This window comes from Natator depressus, chromosome 1 (genome assembly GCF_965152275.1).
Source record: "Natator depressus isolate rNatDep1 chromosome 1, rNatDep2.hap1, whole genome shotgun sequence".
Classification (NCBI taxonomy): Eukaryota; Metazoa; Chordata; order Testudines; family Cheloniidae; genus Natator; species Natator depressus.
Genome location: NC_134234.1, coordinates 278,803,033 through 278,830,766, shown reverse-complemented (window position 1 = coordinate 278,830,766; position 27,734 = coordinate 278,803,033). Strand labels below are relative to the sequence as shown.

Genomic DNA, 27,734 nt, shown 5'->3' with positions numbered 1-27,734 from the left:
AAAGATCAGTAATTTAGTTAAATTATAAATTAAAGAATCTCAGTTCAAAAAAAACCACTGAATAGAAAGAGGGCTCAGAAGCTTCAGGACCAACCAGCTGTTGTGATCATAAAGGAGCTGGATAACGACCAAGTGTATTTTTCCCTTTCCCCGACCACTACAACCTGAGTGTGGACTAGAATTGAATGACTGGATTGCTTCAGATGCAAAACAATAGGAGTCAGAGCTTAAAGACTGAACAAAGGCTGACATGGTCCAGCCTTCTCAACTATGACATCACAGAATTCCAAGTCTTTTCCATCAGCTTCAGAGCAGTTGGGCTGGGAGACAAGAATTAGTGGCTGTAGAATACTACACCAAGGCAAAAGGTTTTTTGTTTTTTTAAAAGGTAATACCTGCAAGATGATTATGGAAATTCCGTAACAGCTCCATAGTTAAGGTTGCATTGAATTTTTCAGTTTAAACAACCTTTTGTTTTTGCATGAAGAATACAGGGTATCCTCCTTACAGAGGATAATCTATGAGTAAATACTCAAGTCATATTCTCTCCCACAAATTGCTCTTTTCTTCCAGTGTAAATAGGCTATAAAGCCACTGGATCAAGGTGATGTAGATAATATAGTAGGCAATAGCGGCATGATAGTTAAGGCTGTGTCACAAATTCTGTTTAAAGGTCGACCTTCCTAAATCCTCTAAAAACTATATGCTTAGACTTCTTTGAAGTAATTGAACATTTCTGTGCACCTCAGGAGGGGGGCAGGGTCATTTGAGCCAGGGGTTCCAGAGATAAGCCCTGAAAAAACAGCCATTTTCCAAAAAGTTTCTACGCCCTTCCCCAGAGCTAGAGATCAAACTATGACTATGATGCAGGTCAGAACAGTCGCGTGCATGGAACCCCACTAAATCTTTGACGACCCAAACTGAGAACAGTATTTAAGAAAACGTGTGGTTTCTGCAGTGTGCATGTACCAATACAGAGAAAACAGCTTTTCAGTGGTTCTCAAACTTCATTGTACTGCGACCCCCTTTGACAACAAAAATTACTACATGACCCTGGGAGGGGGAACCGAAGCCTGAGCCCAAGCCCGTCTTCAGCCCCAGGTAGCCCTGGGGAGGGGAGGGAGGCCTTAGCTTTGGCTTCAGCCCCAGGGCAAGTCTAACGCCAACCCTAGAGACCCCATTAAAATGGGGTCACGACCCACTTTGGGGTTCTGACCCACTGTCTGAGAACCGCTGAGCTAGAGGGTTTTCATTCCCACCAGTTTATATGCTTTAAACCTCAACTCTTGAGTGCTCTAAAATCCAAATGGTTATTTTGATTGCTTTTAAATTTGGTCTGCCTCATGAGGAAGTGGGGTAGCGCTAATGACTGAAATAGGAGGTCATTCGACCAAGAGGTTCCCAAGTTACAGACTCCCTGCCAAAAAATCCTCTTTCCTTCTAGTGACTTGTACTAGTAAACTGATAGGTACTAATCATTAGATTAATCACAGACCTCGTTGAGACTGATGACTGTGAACTCACCCTTCAGTTAATATAACTAAGTTAATTTTTATAAGTTAATCAAAAACCCACACCTAAAACAAAAAGTTTTGAAATGAGTGGCTGGAGGTTGTTGCAATTTGAGAGTCCTGGCAATTTTATTTTGGAGAATGTAATTAAAGTCTTTGTGGAAAATCAGACATAAGTGCTACGCCTCTCGTGGAGGTGGAGTTATGTCGGTGTAGTTGGCTACTTACATCGGCGGGACAAGGATGTAGTATGTACACTGACATAATTAGGTTGACGTAAGCTGCCTTACGTCAACCTAACTGTCGAGTGTAGACCACGCCTTAGACTGTGAGCTTGTTGAGGTAGGGACTGTCTGTTATTATAGTAGTTTGGCACTGTTTGGGTGCCTGGACTGTGAGTTTCTATTCAATGGCAAATACCTACGTTAATACAGAGTGATGGTTAAGAACACAAGAACGGCCATACTGCATCAGACCAATTGTCCATATAGCCCACTATCCTGTCTTCCGACAGGGGTCAGTACCAGATGCTTCAGAAGGAATGAACAGAACAGGGCAATTATCTTGGCAAAATAGCCATTGCTGGACCTATCCTCCATGAACGTATCCAATTCTTTTTCGAATCCAGTTATACTTTTGGCCATCACAACATCCCCTGGCAACGAGTTTCACAGGTGGACTGTATGTTGTGTGAAGAAATACCTCTGTATGTTTTTTTAAACCTGCTGCCTATTAATTTAATTGGGTGAACCCTGCTTCTCGTATTATGTGAAGGGGTAAATAACACTTCCTTATTCACTTTCTCCACACTATTCCTGATTTTATACACCTCTATCATATCCCTCCCTTAGTCATCTTTTTTCTAAACTGAACAGTCCCAGTCTTTTTAATCTCTCCTTATGTGGAAGTTGTTTCATACCCCTACTCAGTTTTGTTGCCCTCTCAGTACTTTTTCCAGTTCTAAAGCATTTCTGAGATGGGGAGAGCAGAACTGCACGCGGTATTCAAGGTGTGGGTGTATTATATAGTGGCATTATGATATTTTCTGTTTTATTATCTCTCTCTTTCCTAATGGTTCCTAACACGGTTAGCTTTTTTTGACTGCTGCTGCAGTTAAAAGGTTGCTTGGTGGTATGTGGTCCCTTGTAGAATGTCGAGGACATCTCAAACTTTTGATAAGCAGAAAATGCAGTTAACATACTGGCTGCACCTACAGTGTATCCAAATAATTCCCTTGGCTACTGCCAGCTCCAGAGGGAGAGACAGAAGGTAATGTGGGCAACCTATTTTCCCTTTAATATTGTTAGATGAAATCTAGTGGGTGACTGTGAATGGACAGTAAAAAAGTTGGCGAAGAGCTTCTACATTTATCGAAAAAGGGTAGAATTAAAGTTTCATGGCAACCTTAACTGTGAATTTCCTTGTTTTCAGAAGTTTGAGTTTTCCCTCAACTCAACGTTCTGCACGGAGTCGACATCTACCAAGCAACCTTAACCCTGTGTTAACAGGGTTTTTCTTTTTGCCATTGAATAGAAACATTCAGTTAAGATACCTAAACAGCTTTCACTTTGTCCTTGTAGAGATGCCTTGAGAAAAAACTGTCAGACAATCTCATCTATAAAAACAAATCAATTCAATTCAGTGACCAAACAGTAGTTCTTTACTCTTGTTCATACAGATGTTGTGCAAAATGTGGCCTTCTTTATAACCACACATAAAGATATACATTACAGACTGTTGATTAGAAAGATACCGAAGGCCATTATTCCACATGAAAACTTCATGTGCCACCAAATACACAAGAATCACCAAAGGCAGACCTACATATTAGACACTTAGACCCCAATCAAGAAGTTGTAGCATGGATGTGAACAGCAAAATTAGGGGGTCACAAAGCAACACAAATAAAAATTACCTCATATTGCACCAGTCTCTACAAGTATAGGTTTTTCATATGTAAGATTTCTGCAGCCATAGACTATAAACTTAAAGTATTTGTGTGATAAAGAGGGGTGGGGGTAGCTCCCTTTGATGGACACCCAGCCAGCCAGTTAGCTGTAAAATCCCTCTTGATAGCTGTTCTCTACTTGCTTTACCTGTAAAGCGTTAAAAAGTCCCCCAGGTAAAGAAAAAAAACTGGGCACCTGACCAAAAGAGCCAATGGGAAGGCTAGAACTTTTTTAAATTGGGAAATAAACTTTCCCTTGGTCTGTTGTTCTCTGGGCTGGAGGGACTCGGAGCAGCAATGCTATAAGCAGGAATGCTGTGTAAGGTTTGAACCAGGTATGAAAAAGTATCTTCCATACCTAGAAAAAATAATTTGGATAGGGAATGTTTAACTAGATGCTATCGGGTTTATTTCTTACTTTGGCTTGTGGATCTCCTCTGTGTTAACCCCTGATGCTTTTGTTTGCTTGTAACCGTTAACCTGAACCCCCAAGAAAGCTAGTTTGTCTGCTTAATTTTTGGAATTGCTCTTTTAAAATCTAGCAAAAGCCTAAGTTCCAGATGTATTTCCCCCCCCCCTTTTTTTAAAATAAAATTTACCTTTTTAAAAACAGGATTGGATTTTTGGTGTCCTAAGAGGTTTGTGCATATGCCGGTTGGTGGCTACAGCTAATTTCCCTTTTTTCCCCCCGCTCAGCATGTGAGCGTGTATGTGTGTGTATATAAAGGCTTGAGGATACCCCACAGGGAGGAATTCCCAAGTGTTCCTTCCTGGGTCCAAGGTTGTTTTTTTTTTTTTTTTTTTTTTTTTTGCATTTGGGTGGTGGCAGCATACAAGCCTGGAATGGCAAGTATTAATTTTTAGAATCCTTGCAGGCCCCTATCTTCTGCACTCAAAGTGCCAGAGTGGGATTTAGCCTTGACAACTTGTGAGGCAAAAAAACAAAGGGAATATGGCAATAGTGTGTTCGCTGTAGTAGTACACTGATCTTCCACATTCAAGATGTCCCGGTTCAGAATCTGGGAATTTCTTAAAACTCTTAGAAAATGTCTGATGTAAAAATACCACATCTTACAATATCAAGGCAAGTTCCTGAAAACCTTTATATGAACAACTCATCAGGCTCTAAGTACAAATGGATCTGAACTAAGGGGTCTGAGCCTCCCAGATCAGGTCTACAGACTTATGGAAGTGTGTTTTACACACTAAAAGTAGCTGTGTAGATGATGCTTTGATATTATAAACTCCGGCTGGAGCCTGGGCTTCGTTTTTGTTTGTTTGGCGCAGAAAAAGTCACAAGAAGTTTTGATCATTTCGAAACTTTTTTGAAATGCAAAATTCATCAAAACTGATCTTTTCCAGAAAACAGTTTCAACTTCAACAAATTGGCATTTTCTAATGAAAGATGTTTAATCAAAAAATTAATGACCAGCTCTAGTTTTAAAATGAATGTAAAGAAACCAGTGACCATAGTTTCTTATACTAAAGATCCGTAGACTGTTGACTGCCAAGGGAGATGATGGCACTTTGCACCTCCTAGGAGGCCCTCAGTGCTCAACAGGAATGGGACTTCATACTGAACTCATGAATGACTACTTCATGCTCTTAAATAGCAACATTAAATTAAAAATACTTTTGTATCTCAAAACACAAACTACATATAAACAGAATGATTGTTGGAAAACACACCTTTTCCCATTAAAGATTCTTTCACAACCCTCAACTCGTCCCATTAGGAGATATTATTACTCACTCAATGGCACTCTCACCTACAGGTCAAAAGGCTGGAAGTTCACATTCTGTATCAAGACCAGTGCTGCCCAAAAGTACAGTGGATTTAAGTTAAGAGATGCCATCTTGTAAATGAGATTTTTAACAAGAAGGCATGATAAACTGTAACTCAATTTCTTGAGTTTGCACTGTAGGTTTATGTTTAAATTCACCCTAATAAAGTAGACACTATGCTTTTATTAATATTTAATCCTTCTCTCTTGAGAAGTCTTCACAGCAATCCACCAGATTAACACTAACAGTAGCTAAATACACTTGCATTTAAACCCAGTACACAGAACAACTCCACTGTGTAACTGTATATTTAAAATCAGCTTTTGGAAAGGTGGCTGTGCTTACCTTGCTTTTTGACATTGAAAGTGCTGAATCTTCTTTACTTTGTGACACATCATCTTTCCCCCTATCAAAACCTTAAAAGAGAAGATGACATTGTTGCAATATGATAACTCATTTGAATACACTACATTTTATTTTATCTGACTCTTGAAAAATAAAACATAAATTAGCAAATTTCACTTGTCTGGTCACCATCCAGAATGATGCAAATAAATTAAAAAAAGAAAAACACTGCCCCCTATAAAATGTAATTAAATAACTTTGTTTAGTAAAAATACATCCTGAGGGTTCAACATATCACTTGCTGTACAGCTACTTCTGAGTTTCTAAAAAAATTAGTTTCCGCACTGAAAATACATTATTCTGTGTATTTATTCATATTTTAAAATTTCACATTATATACAATTTGCCCAACCGCCATTTCAGACTTAGTGTTGAGATTCTGAGCTATTCACACATACACCATAAATATTGCCCAAACTGTGCTCCTCTACACTCCACAAAGTTTTATATTGTGCATGTGAAGTACACAATGTTTTAAACAGGCATATTTATTAAATCAGAACTGACTTTTTTCAAACTAAATAGACACTCCTCACTGTTTGTTGCTTTTTAAAAAACAAAACATGCAATTACAAGTTCCAGATACATTTTTTCCAGTGTCAGGAAGCTGGGTTTTGGGTGTTTTTGTTTGTTTTTTAAATAGAAACAAACACACAAGCCACTTGACTCAAAACTGGCCAGAGATTTTGCTCCATTTTTTTTTTAAATTATTAACTTTTAGGCCTATGCAAGTATGGAAAGCTTCATTGAAAAAGATGATTTTTTCAGAATAAAGGGTTACAATTAAAATTATATGCAACTTCACAGTTTTCACTACCAAATGAACACTTGTAATGCATAATATACCTGTACTAACGATTATAGTAAACAACTGTTGGACAAATGCAAATCCTAAAAGCAGCTTTCCCCTACTGCAAAGTTGAACAATTTTTCTTTTTGGTTTGAACAGAAACCAGTATTTTCCAAAACCCATCTCTGGGCCAGCACCTGCACCCTTCCAGGATTTTTGCTAATGAAGATTCCAAATAGTGAGATTGTCTCACCGCCCATACTTTGGTTGGAATTTATTAGCTATTTGGTCTCTCAGATATAAATTCAAGAAGGAAAACAAAGAACAACAAATTCCCTTGCCTTGGTCATTAAAATACTTCAAACTACTGTACATAAGGAGTAAATTGACATGTTTAATGTATGTGAAAGTGCACACACAACATAGATGGAACTGCCATTTTGTAGTTCTTCTCCAACTACAGATTGTTTCACATCTTAACATGTGCTTACATTTTGAGTCCAAGAAGGTGTATGTGATGTATACAATATTAACTTTAAAATAATTGAAACAAAAGTTGACACTCCTTTGTATCTACAATATTTTATACAGTATGTATAAATTACACAATAACACTGGGCTTTTATCAGCGTCAAAGCTGTCATCCTACAACTTGATGACACACAGAACATTTCATGCTGCAAAGTGAAAAGTATAAAGTGGTGGAAGAAGTCAATATCATGCACGTGATGAGCTGCTGGTACAAATTATACCAGTGCTCCATTTTGTTGGAAGAGTTTTTTCCAGTGCAAGAATAAAAAATTCCTCATGCATATATTTCAGTATATCAAAGTACACTTGTTACTATGCCATCATAGGTACACCACAGATAATTTAAAGGTCACCTCAGAAAGAAGAGCATACCTCAGAATAGACCCAGACAGATGAAAAGCCTTGCACCATTTTGATTGCAAATATACCATAAAGTCTTGGCCTACAAGAGAGCTAGTTCCCCAGACAGAAATATTGCATGAGTAGTAGTTACTCCAATCGGCTACACCTCTCCTGCCAGCTGAAGGACTGCCTTAAGAATTCAGAATTGTGGAGACACTGGTATGTAGGGAGGTCGTGTGGAAAAAATAGATCGCCTCCCTCAAGAAGATGGGTTGCTCACTCTTTCTCCCCTCCCCCGACACACATTCTAAAGGTAGATTTCCCCCCCTCAGCACTGTAAAGTTGGACAATTTTTCTTTTTGGTTTGAACAGAAGCCAGTATTTTCCAGATCCCATCCCCTGAGCCAGCATCTGCACCCTTCCAGGACTTATGATGCCTAGAAGATATCAGATACCATTTAATGACCTGATCCAGCACAAATATCCACTTCTAGAAATTTCCTTATGTTGCTAGAGTCATGTGACTAAAAGTAACCTCAAATGAGAATGAACTTGATGAGAAACCCTAAATCTCAAACCCTGGTCTCAAACTGTGGTCTGTGGCCCACCAGTGGTCCGTGAGCTCCATTCAGGTGGTCCGCGGGTAGTTCCTGTGAAGGTGAATGGCCTGGTGGCTGCACACAAGAATGAAGGGCCACCCACCTAATTAGTGGAGCCGTGCAGGCATGGCTCCACTAATTAGGAGCCTGGACTCTGGAGAAGACACACACGTAAGGTGAGCTGGTGGCCTTGGGGGGAAGAGGGTAGGTGGGAGGATGTAGTGGGGTGAGGGGGGAATTTGGGATGTGCAGGGCTGCGGCGGCCAAAGAAAGAGGCGACGTTCCTCAGCCCCAGCTCGGGGGCTGCCGGGGAGAGACCCCCCCATTCCTTCCCAGTCCCAGCTCGGGGGCTGCTGCAGTAGGGGAGAGCGGGAGAGCCCCCCGCACTTCCCAGCCCCAGCTTGGGAGCTGCTGCGGCACAGGAGAGAAGGCACATTCATCACATTAGAAAGGTAAGACTACTGATATTAAAATGTGAGTTGTGTGCTTTTATTTGTAGAACAAAAAACCCATTTATTATTATTAAGGTTTTTTTATATAGCGCTTTTATCCAAAGCACTTTACAATAGTTAGCTAATGGTACAAACAACATTTGGAAAGAACACTAAGTGGTCCGCCAAGACCCTCAGCAATTTTCAAATGGTCCGTGAAAAAAACCACTTGAGAACCACTGCCCTAAATCATTTCATAAGAGGTAGGAATTTCCAGGTTATGCAAGAACTGCTATATTTCTCTCTGTTCTGGTTTGGTAGCCAAAAGAATAAATTCACATTTTTGTACACCAACTTCGAGGATGTCACATTTCAGTATATTAAAAATAAGTTTATTCCTTTTGGGTACTAATTTAAAAGGACTTCACATTCTAATTACTCTTTGTGCACAGACAACTGTATTCCTTGTAGATCTTCCTACTGAGTGGCTCACAAAAGGCTATTAAAACCCTTCATTTACAAGTCGTCCTGTCCACTAGATCAAGGAGTGCAGCGCCCAGGTAACAGCAATAGTTAAATGGAAGGTTGATCACAGGGTGTAAGTCCCTATACTTGAAGACAATTGTAGTAGTAGAGTATTTAATCTAAAGTATAAGGGCATAGCAAAATAGAATGACTGGAAGTTTAAGCTAAACAAACAAACTGCAAATAAGGTGCACATCTTTAAACAGTGAGGGATTAATCACTTGAACAATCTACCAATCAACATGGTGGATTTTCAGATACTGTAAGTCTTTAAATCAAGATTGGATGTCTTTCTGAGAAAATCTGCTCTAGCCCAACCAGAAGTCATTAGGTTCGATACAGAAACGACGGGGTGAAATTCTATGGTCTGTTGTCCAGGAGCTCAGACTAGATCACAATGGTTGGGGTGCCAGAATGGGAGGGGGCGGGGCCATCACTTTGAGAAGTGGGAGGGCTATGCCGTAAGGGCAAACAATGTGGGGGGGAGAAGGGATGGCACAGGGGTGGGGGCCACAGTTCTGGTGCAAGTAGCACCCCACACTTTAAGAGAGCTTCTGCCACTCCTGATAACGGTCCCTCCTGGGCTTAAAAAAAATGAATTAGGTATTTGATATGGATGGTGAAGGTGCATAATTTAAAATTTAAGGAACCCAGCTCCCTGAAAATTTAAGGCAACCAAAATAAATTTTCTAAGACATTCAATTAAAGCAACAGTTTAGACAAGTACATATTTCTATATAGTACACACAGAATAAGAGACTAATTAAGTTTTATACAGTGCTGTAGCCACAGTGGTCTCTGGATATTAGAGAGATAGGGTGGGTGAGGTAATACCTTTTATTGGACCAACTTCAGTTGATGAGAAAGACAAGCTTTCGAGCTTACACAGAGCTCTTCTTCAGGTCTGGGCTCACAAGCTTGTCTCTCACACCAACAGAAGTTGGTCCAATAAAAGGTATTACCTCACCCACCTTAGTCTAAGTTTTAACATTTCTGGATGTTAAGCAGAAAAGTTAATGGAGAAAGGACAGAAAATGACTATCCTAATTACAAAAAGATATAAGTTGAATTAACAAGAACGTAAGTAAGAGGATAGAAGCTATAAATTCACAGCTTCCTGTTAAAGGATGTCAGCTTTAAGAACTTAATTTTATATACATACACACACACAAACTTTCCTGACGTGTTCCATAGATTTAATCAGCTACACCAGGCACAAATGAAAACTGCATAAATCAATTGGGGCATGAGGAATTACAGGAAAGTAGGATGCTATCTGGTCCACTGTCATCTTTTTTATTTCTCTGAACTCCACTTTCACGCTTCAGTTTCTTCTCTCTTTAGTGTTCAGTTGTATCAAACTAATTTGTATTACTTGTTTCAAACACTTACTATTCGATTGAACAATTATACTTTAAAAAATTAACCAAAGCAAAACTATTGCACTCAGCTTGCTATTTAAGATAGCGTCCCGGATTTTGAACCTTTGCAGTAAAGAGCTTTGTTCCATTACCAAAAAAAAACCCTGCCTAGTTGTGCGTCCCAGCACTGTGTTGCCTTGGAGTTGCCTCTTTTCCAGCGACAGTAAGGCAGCTTTTTAAAACTTCTACTAAATATATTCTTCAGATTTTTCTCCCTGGTGTTATGAAAATGGTCTACAAAACTCAGTATTCTACCTCTAACCTAATCATCGCCTAAAATAGTTAAACACCACTTTTGCCATGTATTCTCATATGATGACAGCATCTGTGTATTTTAAGCTTATTTATTTTAACAGACGCACTACTAGTCTAACGCGTTCAAGGAGATTTGTACCAAAATAACCCTAAAACTATTTGTTAGCCAAAACTCTGTAGTCAATATGTATTTCACTTTGTATATACTCTGTTCTGATTAGCTGCCCCCTTGACTTATTACCTTCCTGAACAATTTGTATTAGAGGGTATACTTGTTTTTTGTTATTGTAGACAAAAATATACCTGGTTTTTCCATCAGTCATACACTGTGAATTTATCTATACATGCATATAGAATCTTGATGGCGATAACATGGCGTAACAGAGGAGGATCCATCTGTTTGAACTTAATGCTCTGTGTTATTGCTATATTTGTATTTCTGTTACCCCTTAAGGCACTGGAAGTCTGCATTTCGTGGTACTAAATGCTAATGCAAAATGCATTTGAGGTCACTGTCCAAGGTTGGAACTGACTGGGGACTGGAAGCAGTGTTTAAAAATCAACCCAGGTCTTAAGTTCTTCTATCTGAATCACCGACAGTTTGCAGTTCATCTTTTTAATTTCTTCTTTCATTTTCATGTAACTGGTTTCTTGGGTACACTTAAATATTCTGCACATTGAGCCCTGTTTAATTAGAAACTTAAAGTATAGCTTTCAATTGAATCACATATGTGCAGACAGATGTGTCAGCCTTAAAAGTATCCTTGTGTCCATTTCAACACAAAAACTATAGTGCTAAAAAGAAAATAATCTGAGTTCTTCTGTCCCAACGTGTGAATCAATTCAGATTTATGCATTTATGCTCATGAGACCAATCCTTGGGACAGGCCGAGATGTACTTAGCACAGTACCAAATGACGTGGCAAAGGTGACAAACTTAACTCTCATCTGATCCCAGAGCTGCAGGTTCATCCCCACACAGGATAAGTTAAAGCAGATTCAAGTTAAAGCAGGATCAAGTTCACCCCCAGGATAAGTTAAAAGCTGCTCTAACCTAAGCCTAGCTTGAAATGGTCTCCAAGGGGCTGTTACAGCAGCCAGGAATAGTGGCCAGGGAACTGCAGCACTCCCAACAGTCCCTCCCCTCGTATGCCATATACTGAGAGTTGTAAGGGGAGGGGAGGTGATGAGTGGCTTCGGGCTGGCTATACACCACTAGTGGGATCTCAGTAGGGAATCCACTAAGGCCATATTTAAATTTGCTTTTCTCCACCAGACCAAAACAAAGCGGATTTGGCATGGGCCAGGTTCTGGCCCTCAGATTATAAACTCACCAAGGGATTGCTCCAAAATTCGCTGAAGTCAATGGGTTTTGGTTCAGGCCCTAATTTTCGTGCCTACTATAAACATTAGGGCAATTCTTTTTATAACTGACAGTCTTATCACATTTAAATGAGACCCAACTGATTGCAAGACAGTATTTTTATACAACAGCAGTCAGAGTTTAGTAGTTACATATTAATTGAACTGACAACCAAGAGCTCTGATGGTTTAAAAATCTATTTAAAACACAATGAGGAGATATTAGTTTGTACAGTTAAGACAATATTTTCTGAACTAAAAAATCCTCCAAAAAGTATATTTCTTCTGCCCTCTACAGAAAGCTGATTTTAAAAAAGCACAAGGATTAGTCATTACCTTATTGTTTACGCAGGGTAATCTTTGGCACATAGTTTATGATATGGTGCCATTTAAAAACTGAATTTGAGTTTAACCTCAAACTTCACAAATGAAGCTCTTCATCACTGTGGGGGACATCATTTCATATGTTGATTTTGCATTTCACAACAAATAACCTTCCCATTTAGGACACTTAAGTGAAAAAAATATATAATAAAAGAAATTAATTAAATACTCAATACCAACACCAAACACATTATGATTCAAAATGTAAGAACTGTCACTTATTGTGATTTGTATTGTGATTTATTGTAATTCTAAAGTCCATATGTGCACCAATGCAAAAATGAAAGCATAAATGAAGAGATCAGGAAGATCTAAAGTCAATTAACCGACAAGGCTGTCAACTTTGACACATCAAGTTAAGAAGCAGGTTAACTTGAGTGGATGCAATAAACAGATTTGAAAGATAATGCACTGAACTGAAGAATTAAGCACTCTCTAAGGAATTACATGAGCTATGCTTAAGGGAAGGTAGCAATACTGGAGAAGGCTCGTGGGACATAAAAGGAAAACAGCATATTTAGCTCTGGAACAACATGTTTTGTCTGGAACAATGCAGGAGGCACACACTGGCAAACACCTACAGTGTGAATACTCAACTTCTGGGTGTTTCCCCACAACCAGTTTTAACATCTTTGTTAGAAATTAAGTAGTTTCAAGTGTTTCACGATCAGCAAGCTATAGTAGTAAAATCAAATTGGCAACTATATAATGAAAAACAACAACTTTGGTTACTAATTTCTCTAAATAAGATTTTGCTTTGAAAAAATGAATAAAGTAAGTCCACAGTAACTATTTTTCCCCAAGGCATTTCCTCAGGACTTTAACTACATATGCTTGTTTTACACCAGGTGTTTTCCGCGTATGCATAAACAGTTATTTACATAACAAATTGAAAGGCTACTCCTATCAAGTGAGGTAGATGCATTACCTAAATAGGTATTTACACAAGCCATACCAAGAGCTTCACAGAGCTACAAATCTGTTGTGTGTGTAATTCCCACAGACTTCTCAAATCAGTGTTTTTCAAATGCAGTCACCATGGCAGCGTGCGGCCGCCAGTGCCTTTCTTTGCGGTCACAGCCTCTTGGGCTGTGATGAAGGGAGTGGACACAAACGCTGGAGGGGCAGACAGCTGGTGAATTCCCGCTTTCCCAGGGGTAGGAAAGGCAGGCCTCGGCCACGGGACTTCAGGCTCCAACCATGCGGTGGCAGGCTCTGGTTCCAGGCTCCGGCCCCAGGCTCAGCACACCCCGCCATTGTCCCTGGGCCCCGCTACCTCCCTCCCGCTCCAGGGCTTAATTTGTCCCAGGGCTTGCCGGGGTTGAATAACTCTGCTGTGAAAATTGATATTAACAAACATACAAATATCACTTTTCACAGCAGAAGACTTACTAGTTAGCAAGTCTTTTTTTTTTTGGGGGGGGGGGGGGAGGTGTTAAGGAAGCACAACCAAAAAAGCAAAAGAAACAACAAAAATAAAAAGACAAGAACATGCAAAGCGCCTTATTTGGGTTTCTATTCTGCTTAGGTGCAGTAAAGAATAGAGACAAATATAAATGATTTTTATTACTGAGTCTGAAAAAAACCCTACATAAATAAATTACAATGATTTGGACATGTATATGTGCATATTTATTTTGTTTTTCCTAAAGTTAATTAAGTATTTTAGGAAAAATTGTCAGTGCCACCACCAGCAAGAGGTGGTGGCCACACTCGGAGACCAACAAAAAATTTGTTGTGAGAACCCCTGATCTAGTTCACCAAAGTAGGAACCATCTTTTCCATTTGTCCTACTTAAAAGAAATTTTTTTTTTAAAAGTGTTATTGTCAAAGTAACGGTCAGAGATAACACTTAATGTGCAGTCCTACACTAGACAAAAGACTAAAAATGGTGCTGTGTGGTCCATATTTCTTGTTTCACTGATTACCGTATGAGTTTGGTTTATAAGTAAAAGAGAGGATTTCTCTAATTTCCAGCGCTGCAGATTCAGCCTAGGCTTGGGGAATCCTATTGTATTCTTTTCTTCTTGTCTACCTCCACTTATAGTAAAGGTTCTGCAAGCAAAATCAGGCCATCAGTGACAATTGGCAGAACTTGAATATTAAGAAGTTGCCCCTCAGTGACACTCAGCAACCCAACTGTCCTCTATGGATTTACACAGATGTAACTAACTGCAACTTAGCCAGCTACTCTGTTGAGGGCAAACAATAAAGGAATGAAATAGCTTCCTCTTCCAGCTCTCCTGGCTCTATGGAGATAACTTGACAAAAATAAATGTTTGTCACACACACAGGCTATTTTTACATTGTAACTTTCAAAGCAGTATTGTACTTCAGACTGACAATACTTGGAAATAGATTTTTAAAGTCTAAGTTTTCTAAAGTATAATATAGAAACATATGCCCCATTAATATTGATTTGAATCACACTTATGTAGATGTACAATGAAAAGTTTTTTAAAAATCCACCACAGCTCTCATTATAGTATTATTAATTAACACTGTTCCCTGCACACCTTCACCTATCAGAACAAGCTGAAATGTATGACCAAGACGAGATTCAACCCATCCTATATAAAGTCATTTACTGGAGACCCCTGCAATACTAAAAGAGGGGGTGTGTGATTAAGAATAAAACTTTAGCCTTAACTCAGCTTCTTGACTTGTCATTCTAAGCAAGACCACTGACATTTTGTGTGTGAACTTTGTAGCAGTTACCATGGAACTGCTAAAAACTACAGTTCAAAAAATCTGTGTCTCACTTTCTCTCTCCCCATTGTACAATTTTTCAGTTGCAAAAAACTGCATCCTGTATGCAAATCAAAACAAAGCACGACATTCTCTATCAAGCATGTACAGAATCCCTTTTAGGAAGGCACACTTGTGTTCTCTCTGAAACAAGCTAGTTTATTTATGCACCTGTCAAAGATACAAAATTTCTGCTCTTCCCACAAGCAGATTTCATCCAGAAATATGTTTGGAATTATTCATTCTAGTTTCTGTAATACCAACATCTTAGTGAAGGGCTTTCGCCTAAATTGATGGATTTGAGATTGTAAATTTTGTTTTTATTAAGAGCTACCGAGCAAGAGTGAGACAAAACAAACCTGGTAAAGCAGGAGATATTTCATTGTATCCTCCAAACGAAGCATTCCGGACAAGTTTTCGGACATCTGATCGTGCAGGAAACACACCAGGCGAAACCCCAGCACATGAAGAAAACCTACGTCGCAGTGGACCCTCTTCCTTCATGAGTTAGATGGTCTGTGTAAGGATTATGTTCACTCAGACAGCTGGTTAGCATTAGCTGGTTGGAACAAGAATGTTGCAGTAACAGACTTTTACCTCACATTCTGATTAGCAAGATCCAAAGGGAACAGACACAAAGAACACACATACACACTGATGTGAGGAGATACCAGAGGATGTCAAAATCAGCAATAAACAGAGACATTATAGGCTCAAATTATGCTGCTGCAGATTCTCTTAATGAGCTGAAAGTGGAATGGATTGTGCCCCCTCTCACCATCCTACTTCAGTGATATTTCACATTTAATTCAATCAGTACATCTCAAGTCAGGCTGCTGTTCAGCACTGCTTGCTGGGCACTAAGCAACTGTCATTACTTAGGGTTTCAGAATGGATTTGTTAAATAGATTCCGCTGCCTGCTTGTCTCCCAAGCCCCAAACTTATACTGTATAAAAATTAACTCATGATCTAATGTAGTAATGTGCATTTCCTATTTGACACTTCATTTAAAAAATATACTACCATGAGTGCCAATGCTCAGAGAAGGCAGCCAATGCTTTATTTTATATAATAGTGATTAAATTCTACTTTTAATTTAGGTTCCTGCTATCCACTGTTTGTCACCTATGATTACTGTAGATTCTAAATAAAAATAAAAAGCTACAATTCAAAGGGAGAGATGCATCTTGATAGTCTCTCCAAACAATAATCCAATATAAACCTTTTAAGTCCACATGTTAACAGAGGATGAGTCCCATTCGCTAACAGTTAACAATTCACGAAATATATACCAATTCTGAAGACTAGTATTGGCTTAAGCATCCTAAAAAGACTAGGTATTTTAAGTACCTCAATTTTTGAATGCCCAACTGGACACACCTTAGAGGTGCCTGGCTTTCAGGGGGCAAGTGCTTAGCACTTGCTGAAAACCAGGCTCATTTAACATCTGTCTAGTTGGGCATTCAAAAATTAAGGCACTCAAAATAAATTCGTTGTTTAAAATTTTAGGTTGTTAACTTTTAATAATCAATGCTGCAACCCTAGCTGGTGGTGTTTCTGTTAACACTGACCTGAATTCTCATTACTTATTTTGATTTTTAAGCAATTACCCACTTCATGCAACAAGCAAGTATTTTATTCTAATTTTTTTCTTCTGTTAACTTTTTCTTTCTACATTTCTGACGCACAGTTAAAGCGATATAACCTCCACAAAAATAAAAAGAACCGTAATGTTTGCTTAATGCAGAAACACTTATACCCAATAAATATAATTAAGACTTGCAGCACAGTGAATCACCTTTTTAAACCTAAAATTAAGACTTCAGTGGAAGCAGCCAAGCAAACCAAAGGAGGATAAAACCCATTTAAAAAAATCCAATTAAGAACTCTGAGCTGACCTTATAAGTAACCTGATGAACCAAACCTTACCTGCTGTTACTCTCACATGTAAAACAACCAAATCAGTTTTCCTTCTCCCTACCGATCTATTTTAATATGGGCAATTCTCCTGTTTCCCATATCTAACAATTAACACCATTCAAATTGTCAGTAGCCACTAAGCAATATTTTTTTTAAAAAAACACATCCACTCCCACAAGTTAATTTTCTTCACTGCTGGGCACTTTTCTGCTGGCTCCATTTTCTTACTATACAGCAGGGGTGGCCAACCTGTGGCTCTTCAGAAGTCAATATGCGGCTCCTTGTATAGGCACCGACTCCGGGACTGGAGCTACAGGTGCCAACAGTTCAATGTGCTGGGGGGTGTTCACTGCTCAACCCCTGGCTCTGCCACAGGCCCTGCCCCCAACTCCACCCCTTCCCAGATCCTGCCATGCCCTCACTCCTCCCCCTACCCCCACCCCCAGCCTCCTGCACACCACGAAACAGCTGATGGGGAGGCGCTGATCGGCAGGGCTGCCGGATTACTGTGGCTCTCTAGCAATGTACACTGGTAAATTCTGGCTCCTTCTCAGGCTCAGGTTGGCCACCCCTGCTATACAGCATCGGAGACAAAAGTCATTATGAAACCTGGTTCATTTTAATTGGACAATGCAAAAGAAAAAAAATATACGTTCAGCTCAGCTGGGTTCCTTCCTCACACAAAGGCTATTTCTCCTTCGTTGGAGGAAGCCATTCTCAAAATCAAGTTAACGATAGAATAGTTTGTAATTAATGCTCAGCCACTCCAATTTTGTGAGGTGCTAAGCATCCTCAAGTCAGATTGGCTCACTGGATCACACCTAAACACAGCAGCCTGCAGTATTCTATTGTCCCTACAATGGCTGCTAAAAGTAGCTGTAACAGTGCAAAGTATGTACGTGGCACATAAAAATGTCTTTCAATCTAGAAAAATAATTGTAGCCTACTCCTCTCTGTGATGCTGTGAACTGTAAAATAATACTCAGTCCTCTTTTAACAGCCTAATAATTTCTAGCACATGCCAAAGGCAAGGCAGGCATTAAAGAGAGATTGTGACTGAAATATCCAACTCATGTGCCATCCACAGAAACCATAGCTCCAAAATACCCAAGGTAACACGAATGCTAAGTGGGCCAGAACCTTGCTAAATGCTGAATGTTCCAGTCCAGCAACATACAAAGATCAAGTTTTTAATACCTACTATCCCAATTAACTACCACATTTTATTGATTTGCCACGATAAAAATCTATATTTCCTGTTAATGGTAAACCTGTGACATGACTCTTGATACTACTCCTTTATGATCTCCTGTCTTTACCTTTTACTACTGATACAGCAACAGCACGGTTACACTGTGGTGGACATGTGAACTATCGCCTGCGGTGTAGTAAACATTCCAGTCTATGTTGCCTTAATTCCAGGCCCAGATTTCAGCAGACTCCACACTGTGACAGTACGCAGCACAAGCTGTGTTCTGCAGTCGACAAGCTAGAGAAGCAGAGTGTTCTGGTCTCAATATGTTCAGCATTCCAAATTTAAAGAAACCCTTCTGAATTTACCACAACCAGCACCAGCCTCCTCTGCTGAGAGGGACACTTTAGCATTTTGGACAACTTGGTAAATGCTCAGATTCTGGCCATCTTCTACATGACAACTTTGGAACTTTACCACGCTTCAAAAGTTGTGAATTTTTTATTTTATTTTTAAACACATCAGCACAAATTCAGAATGCCAACCATAGCAAGTGCCATCAGCACTTGGAAAACGCAGATTTACTAAGCCAGCACCTTTAGAACTGATAAAAAAAAATTAAAAGGGCATTTAAAAGGATTCCTAGGCCCCTGAGTTTCAGGACCTATTGCCTGCAGAATCACTTCAATTATAAAATTAATGGATTGATACGCACCCCCATGTAAAGTCTAGGAGACAAGACTACAAAATTCAACAAAACTACCAAGTGTATCTGCTGGCAACTCACAGGAGGGAATGGGAGATGACTCCATATGAATTGTGTGATAACCATTCTATATCCTGAATGCATCCAATCTGAAGTGCATCCGTGCACATAAGACACTTAAAATTCTTTTTACCAGTAACTTTAGATGCTTCATGCAAGCAAGCTTCTGATTTTAATACATCATTTATGTAGAAAAAATAAGGTAATATGGTACTATACAAAACAAGGAACAAAGGAGAAAAACGTGATGGTCTGAAATGGGTATGGTAAGGATTATTTTAAAAAGTGAGTAACATATCTTCCAATGAAGAAGATTGCAATCTACTGTAGACATTTTCTGAAGAACACAATGTATGCCCCATATTTGTTTGCAATTAAATTGGGGCTTTCTTTTTAGAAATAAATTTAAAGCCATCTGAAAAAATATGTCATAACCCCCTGCTTAAGGCATTCTTTTTTATAAGATTGCTTGGGATGGAACTAAATCACAGTGCACAGGATGGACACAATCAAAAGGTCTTTCTATATTAACAGCACAGCAACACATTTTAGAAAAGGTTAGGTTTTAATAAAAAATTATTCTTATAAGGAAAAAAATTACAATTAAAAATCATGAGTTGGTCAAACAAGAAGAAAGCTCTCTGGATGATTTAGGTATTAATACACTAAGCATGCAAATTAAGCTCCAAATCAACAGCACAAACTGAACACCCTTACTGAGCAAATCAGAACTTGTAATAATTTACACTATATTCAGCCAGTATTCTTAGCTCTGAGCGCACAGGCTCAGGATACAACCAAGAAATGCTACTGTTGGTGCAACAGCAGCCACAACTTAGATTCTCTTATGCAATAGCCATACTTTAAAACAAAACAAAGAGAAAGGAAAATAATTCCTTTTAGTTCCTGAAACAGAGACCTCCTTAAATCAATGAACACTGTAAAAGCCGGGGGATGGAGGAGACGCGGGGGGTGAGGGCGGTAAGGGGGGAAAATAGCCCTGGTGCATTTAAGTCTCTGACAGGAATATGGCCTGACATTTCTATAATGCAATATTATCCAACTGGCCGCCTCAAAAATAGATCTGTAAATAATTTCATGTTACCCACATGAATCAGCAGTATGTATAAACTTCTACAGTATGTAACTGATTGAAAAAAAAAATCAACTATTAACAGCTGTCAGATACATCAAAATTGTTTCTATACAGCATGCATATTTTACATTTAGTTTAAAAGCCATTATAATTGAGAAGTCTGTTTTTCTCCTATGGATCAAAAGGCTCTTTTAGAGGTATACTTGCCTTCAGACACCAGTGAGAGTCACAAAGCAGACATCCGAGCCACAATGCTATTAATTCTGAAAGCAGTGCTAATAGTATGCTAAGGGAAAACCAATTTAATCCTGCCAAATATTCTTCTCCACCATTTAGTAATTCCAAACCAGGCACAATTTATGCTGAAGCATAACTCCTTCGGTACTTCTGATTACAGTACAAGCATTTGCATCAAGGCTCTCTGCAGCTTGTACATGCTTGTATCCTGGTGTCTCACCAGCTGCATGGTCCCTCAGCTCCTCCCAGCAGAAGTGCATAGACTTGTTCACTACTGAGGTTTCAATAATTTTGGCCTCCACGACACTTGTGAAATTCCAGGTTCAGGTTCCAACAGTTCAGGTTCAAGTAGGTCAGCTTTGCTGAGATTTACTTGCAAAGAAAGCTTGGTTGAAAAGCCTTTTTCTCCTTCACATTAATCCGATACACTGTGCCTCTTAAAACACAGTCCAATGAATATTTCATGTCTTTGCAAAGCTACTACCCATATAGAAATAAGTAAATGTAATTTTAACAAGCAGCAGCTCTCTGTTGTATGGCATATTGTTTCCAAAATACAATGCCTTTACATATACACAAAGGGGATTCCCATTAATTTAGAATTTAATAGAGTATGCTATATGAATAGCAGACATGCTGCCAAGATAATTTTTAAAAGACAATCACAAAGCAAAATTTGAAAAATGTATAAAAATTTTAATTAGGCAATATAGAGCTTAAAATTAATGGCTGGGGGCTCAATGCGAGTGGAACCTTATTCACATGAGTTATCAATTAAAATTAGCAAGACTACTCATGAATAAGGATCCTACAAGGAAAGCTTAAATTCCATAAGGCAGACTCATTTAACCACATTTTCAATGTCTTATGAAAGATAAGCCATATCTATTCAATAACAGGAGGAAGCACACTTCAAAGTGACATTTTCATTTCTTTATTAAAGGTAATTAGTATGTTCAGGACTTCTCTCTGGGGGCTTATGTGGCAACATGTGTTGTAACAAGCCTTGGGCTCAAGAAATTCATCAGGACTACCTACCTTTTGCTCCATCCCAGGTTAAGACAGCTCAGATGCTTTGTGAAATCTGCTAATGCAGTGGCAACCAACCAGTCAATAGCAATCAACGGGTCGATCCTAGAGGATCTCTCAGTCGATCGTAATCTCTGGTGGCACAGCGGGGCTGCTGCTAAGACAGGCTCCCTGACTACTCCAGCCCCACACCGCTCCCAGAAGCGGCGAGCGCAGCCCCGCGAGGGCAGGGGTCTCTCTCCACTTGCTGCTCCTGTCTGAAAGCACCACCCCTGCAGCTCCCATTGGCCGGGAACAGGGAGCTGTGATCATGGGAGTTGCGGGGGCGGTGCTTGCAGAGATGGGCAGCGTGCGGAGCCAGGTGCTGTCTGTCCCACCCCAGGGGCGCGCTGGCCCCTTCTGGGAGCAGCATGGGACCAGGGTAGGCAGGGAGCCTTCCTTAGTGGCAGCCATGCTCCACTACCAACCGGGAGCCACAGGAGGTAAGTGTTGTCCGACAGGAGGCTGCACACAACCCCAAGCCCTGAGACCCTCCCAGAGCCAGCACCCCAAACCCCCTGCTGTACCCCAAGCCCCAGCCCTGAGCCCCCTCCCAGAGCCAGCACCCCAAAACAGCACTGACCCCTCCCAGAGCCAGCACCCCAACCCCCTGCCGCACCCCAACACTCTGCCCCAACCCAGAGCCCCCCCTGCACCTACTCCTGCACCCCAATACTCTGCCCCAGCCCAGAGCCCCCTCCTGCACCCAAACTCCCTCCCAGAGCTTGCACCCCTAACCACCTGCTGCACCACAACCCCCTACCCCAGGCTCAGCCCAGAGCCCCCTCCCACACTGCAAACCCCTCGGCCCCAGCCCAGAGCCTGCATCCCCTCCCTAACCCCTTACCCCAGCCCAGTGAAAGTGAGTGAGGGTGGGGGACAACAAGTGACGGAGGGGGGGGGGGATGGAGTGAGTGGGGTGGGGCTTTGGGGAAGGGTAAATTCAAAAAGTGATCTTGGGCATGAAAAGGTTGGAGACCACTGTGCTAATGGGTATGGGCCAGTAACACTGCTTGCTCTATACTCCCTCTGCCCAGATGATTCATGGAGTGGCATAGGGTAAGGGGCATGTGGTTTACTGTCCTGACCTAATTTAAGGAACATAATGAATGCCACATACATGAAGCAAAAGTGAAGTAAACAGGACATCGGAATGAGGTGGAACAAAATGTGACAAAAGTGAAAACTGCCTTCTTTAGGTGAGGCACAAGGAGTACAAGACATTGCAAAAATCCCCAAAGAACACAAAATGGTTAGAAATCACCTCTCAGGTTGCGTTGCTTGGGAACAATTTTCTCCTACCTCTGTTTAATTTTTGAAAATCTAAAAGCACTGTCTATTGCAATGCTATCTCAAACAAAGAGATCAAACATGCGGGTCTCTTGATGGGGATTTCAGATCTGATCCGGAGGGAATACTGTATTGTTTCTAGGGATTAGTAGCAATTTAGTCTCTAAGCAAGTTCAGTCTTGTATCTCTTCAGGGAACACAGGAGAAACTCAGTTCTTTGTTTTGTTATGAAAACCAGTTTGCCTAAGAGATTAGCCGAACAGAAGGGGTGCATTACCTTCCTTTGAGATAGTTTATATATTATACTATTTACACCATTTGCTAATTAATTAATTGGTTCTCTAATCTTATCACTTTTTTTAAAATACATTCTTAAATGGCATAATCAGATAACATTCTGGCTAGCCTTGATTCACCTACAAGAGAACATCCCAGAAATCCCTCATACAACTAAACAACTTGAAGACTGAGGAATAACAGTCTGTCAAGTGTGATTTCTTTTTAAACCATTTACCAACCCCCCTATTTCTGTGCCCAAGAATCCAGCAAGGGCTTTGGTAAACAAAAAAAAGAAATGCATAAATTATATAAGTCACACATACTCGAGACAGCCTTTCAGAAGGAGAGCCTAAAAGCCACAGTTGGAGGAATTATTCTGGAGATGCAAAGGGATATAACAAGGAGGATAATGGAATGAATAAGGAAAACATAGGTTGAGTATCAGCAAGAGTTTACTGACAAACTACCTTAGCCTAGAGCAGGGATCGGCAACCTATGGCACGCGTGCCAAACACGACACGCAAGCCGATTTTTAATGGCACGCTGCTGCCTACCGGGTCCCAGCTGCCGACCCCGCTCAGCGCCCGCTGCCAAACCCAGGCCAGAACCCCGGCAGGCAGCAGCAGGGGTGCCATTAAAAATCCTGCCCCCTCTTCTCCATCCGCCCCACGCGGGGGCAGGGTGAAGAAGCTTGGTCCTGCCGGCTGCTGCTGCAGGGCAGGCAAGCTCCCCCCTCCCCTTTACCGTGCTGCATGCCTGCCCACCCCTCCCTCTCTCCCTGCTGCTGATCAGCTGATGGCCCTTGCAAGGGACGGGGAGAAGCGGACCCAGAGTGCTCTCGCTGCACCGGGGAGGAGGTGGAGAAGAGGTGGGGATGGGGCCGTGGGGAAGGAGGGTAGAATCAGGGCATATCCCCCACCAGCCCCGTGCTGTGAACCGCTCTGGGCAGGGGGGCCGGGAGCTGCTCTGGGCATGGGGGCCGGGAGCAGCCCCATGACCCCAGCCCACACCCCCAGCCGTCTGCACCACCCTCACACACACCCCAGCCCTCTGCTCTGACCCCTGCACCCCCCCACACACACCCGAGCCTCCTGCCCTGACCCCTGCATCCCCCCACGACCCCAGCCCTGACTCCTGCATCCCCCACACATACCCAGCTCCCCATGCCCTGACTCCTTCACCCCCCTCACACGCCCTCTCCCCTGCACCCCCCATGACCCCAGCCTTGACTTCAGCACCCCCCACATATACCTAGCCCCCACCATGCCCTGACTCCTGCACCCTCCTCACACACCCCCAGCCCCCTGCCCTGACTCCTGCACCCCCATACATACCCAGCCCCCCCACACTCCGTGCCCTGACTCTTGCACTCCCCACATTCTCACTCCCACCGTGAGCACCAAATGGGAGCTCCTGCACCCCCCTCCCCACATTCCTACCTGCACCCCTTGCACCAAATGGGAGCTGCCCAGGTAAGCACTCCACACCAAACCTTCTGCCCCAACCCTGAGCCCTCTCCCTCATTCTAGCTCCTGGTCAGACCCGACATCCCAACCCCCAGTCTGCTCCTTCACCCCCAGCCCTGTGTTCAGTGCACGCCCACCCTCAGCTCAGTGCAGACAGAGAGGAAGAGAATGGGCTAGAACCAGAGAGAAGGTAGGTACCCACTCTATGTGGGCAGGGCCGGGATCCCAGACCGGCAGCGGGCTGAGCGGGGCCGGCAACCGGGACCCTGGCTGACAGGAGCCAGCGGACGGAACCCCAGACCAGCAGTGGACTGAGAGCCGGCAGCGGACTGAGCCGCTCAGCCCACTGCCGGTCTGGGGTCCTGGCCGTCAGCCCCACTCAGCCCGCTGCCGGTCTGGGGTTCTGGCTGCCAGCCTCTTGCCAGCCAGGGTCCCGGCCGTAGGCCCCGCTCAGCCTGCTGCCAGCCTAGGTGAACAGAACCTCAGGCTGGCAGTGGGCTGAGTGGGCCGGCGGCGTAAGATCAGCATTTTAATTTAATTTTAAATTAAGCTTCTTAAACATTTTGAAAATCTTGTTTACTTTACATACAACAATAGTTTAGTTATATAATATATAGGCTTATAGAGAGAGACCTTCTAAAAAACATTAAAATGTATTACTGGCAAATGAAACCTTAAATTAAAGTGAATAAATGAAGACTCAGCACACCACTTCTGAAAGGCTGCTGACCCCGGCCTAGAGAATCTCTGTCGTGAAAGCGCAACTTACAAGTGTAATTTTTTTTGTTGCATAACTACCCTCAAAAACAAAACAATGTGAAATTTCAGAGCTTACAAGTCCACTCAGTCCTACTTCTTGTTCAGCCAATCACTAAGACAAACAAGTTTGTTTACATTTACAGGAGATAATGCTGCCCACTTCTTATTTACAATGTCACCAGAAAGCGTAGCTGGCCTTGCAAAGTATTTAAGTGCCAGACATGCTAAACACTTGTATGTCCCTTCATGCTTCGGCCACCATTCCAGAGGACATGCTTTCATGCTGATGACACGCATTAAAAAAATAATGCGTTAATTAAATTTGTGACTGAACTCCTTGGGGGAGAATTGTATGTCCCCTGCTCTGTTTTACCTGCATTCTGCCATATATTTCTTGGATGATGACCCAGCACATGTTGTTTGTTTTAAGAACACTTTCACTGCAGACTTGACAAAACACAAAGAAGGTACCAATGTCAGATTTCTAAAGATAGCTACAGCACTCGACCCAAGGTTTAAGAATCTGAAGTGCCTTCCAAAGTCTGAGAGGGACAAGGCGTGGAGCCTGTTTTCAGAAGTCTTAAAAGAGCAACACTCTGATGCGGAAACTACAGAACCCAAACCACCAAAAAAGAAAATCACCCTTCTGCTGGTGGCATTTGACTCAGATGATGACAATGAACATGCGTCGGTCCACACTGCTTTGGATGGTTATCGAGCAGAACTTGTCATCAGCATGTCCCCTGGAATGGTGGTTGAAGCATGAAGGGACATATGAATTCTTGGCACATCTGGCACGTAAATATCTTGCATGCCCCCTACAGCAGCCATGAGAACACCTGTTCTCACTTTCAGGTCACATTGTAAACAAGAAGTGGGCAGCATTACCTCCTCCAAATACAAACAAGTATGTTTACCTGAGCGATTGGCTGAACAAGAAGTAAGGCTGAGTGGACTTGCAGGCTCTAAAATTTTACATTGTTTTATTTTTGAATGTAGTTTTTTGTACATAATTCTACCTTTGTAAGTTCAACTTCCATGAGAAAAAGAGATTGCACTACAGTACTGTTATAGGTGAACTGAAAAATACTATTTATTTTGTTTTTTACAGTGCAAATACTTGTAATCACAAATAAATATAAAGTGAGCACTGTACACTTTGTATTCTGTGTTGTAATTGAAATCAACATATTTGAAAATGTAGAAAACATCCAAAATATTTAAAATAAAGGGTGTTCTCTTTTTATTTAACATTGCAATTAATCACGCGATTAATCACGATTTTTTTTTATCACTTAACAGACTTAATATTTACTCATCATCATTATTGGCGATCCCTCGAGGTTGAGGATGATCTTTCACATGTTTTATTTTTCATGGGTCCTTTGGTGACCAAGAAGTCCACTCCTTGAGCCACAGGCTCATTGGCACATGGTGCAGGTGGTATTGGAAGACAGGGTTGGGCCACGATTGCTGCATGACAGTTGTCTTTACTTTCTTTTCTGCTGCTTTTCTGCTACCAGTGCAATGCAATTTTCCTCAAAAGTGGTCATGCCTCTCTGACAAGTCTTCGCCAGCTATCCCTATGCTGGGCTGCTGTTTCCCAGTGTAAAATGTCAATGCCACATCTCTTGATGTTTATCTTGAGGGTGTCTTTAAAGCTTTTCTTTTGGCCTCCCCGTTTCCTCTCTCCTTTGATAAGTTGGGAGTACAGCAGTTGTTCTGGTAAGCGTACATCAGGCATGAGCACACAGTGCCCGCTCCACCTCAGCTCGTGCTGGATAATCGGGGCCTCAGCACTGAAGATGTTAGCCTCTGTGAGGACACTGACATTAGTGTGATGATCCTCTCACTTTATGTTGAGGATCTTCTGAAGATAGTGCTGGTGCTCCAGGTTTTTCATGTGTTTTCCATAGGTCACCCAAGTCTCATAGCTGTAGGGGAGAGTTGGGATTACCACCACTTTATAAACTAAGACTAGTATGTGTTCTGCTGTTGTGATTGTTGAACACCTGGTGAGACAGTCTGCCAAAGGCAAGGCTGGTGCAATGGATTCTGTGCTGAATCTCAACATCTATGTCTGCCCTCTGTGAGAGATAGCTGCCAACATAGGCAAAGCATTCTACATTTTCCAGTTCTTCTTTATCAATGTAGATCTTCCTTGCTGGGTCTGATGATTGACTGGGGACTGGCTGGTGGAGAACTTTTGTTTTGCTGATGTTCAGAGTTAGCCCTAGGCTTTTGTAAGTTTCAGAGAAGCAATTAAGGGCTGTTTGTAGATCCTCCTTTGAGAATGCAACTATAGCACAATCAATCATTACGTACTGGAGTTCAGTTACTGTTGCCGATATTATTTTAGTTTTGGCACAGAGATGAGAAAGGTTGAAGAGGCTGCAGTCAGTCCAATATTGGATGCCAATGCCCTGTGGTAGACAGTCTTGGGTTAATGTTCTCACAGCTGCTAAGAAAATGGAGAAAAGGGTGGGTGCCAGTACACAGCCTTGCTTTACCCCAGTTCGGATGACAAAGGGCTCAGAGGTAGAGCCACTGTCCAGGATGGAGGCAGTCATCTTGTTGTGGAGGAGTCTTACAATGGTGATAAATTTGCTTAGGCAGCCAAACT

At 41.5% G+C, this 27,734-nt stretch overlaps 1 protein-coding gene across 8 annotated transcripts in view; it reads right to left on the bottom strand.

The window, feature by feature from the left end:
• OSBPL8 (oxysterol binding protein like 8) overlaps nucleotides 1–27,734 on the bottom strand; it is a 193,954-nt gene that overhangs the window by 62,235 nt on the left and 103,985 nt on the right. For 7 of the 8 annotated variants that reach the window (XM_074942004.1, XM_074942007.1, XM_074942008.1 and 4 more), the window contains one exon: nucleotides 5,590–5,660. In XM_074942004.1, coding sequence (XP_074798105.1) covers nucleotides 5,590–5,660 — 71 coding nt within the window. Of the gene's footprint in view, nucleotides 1–5,589; nucleotides 5,661–15,396; nucleotides 15,597–27,734 lie in introns of all 8 variants that reach the window. The other variant, XM_074942010.1, reaches the window with a different exon arrangement.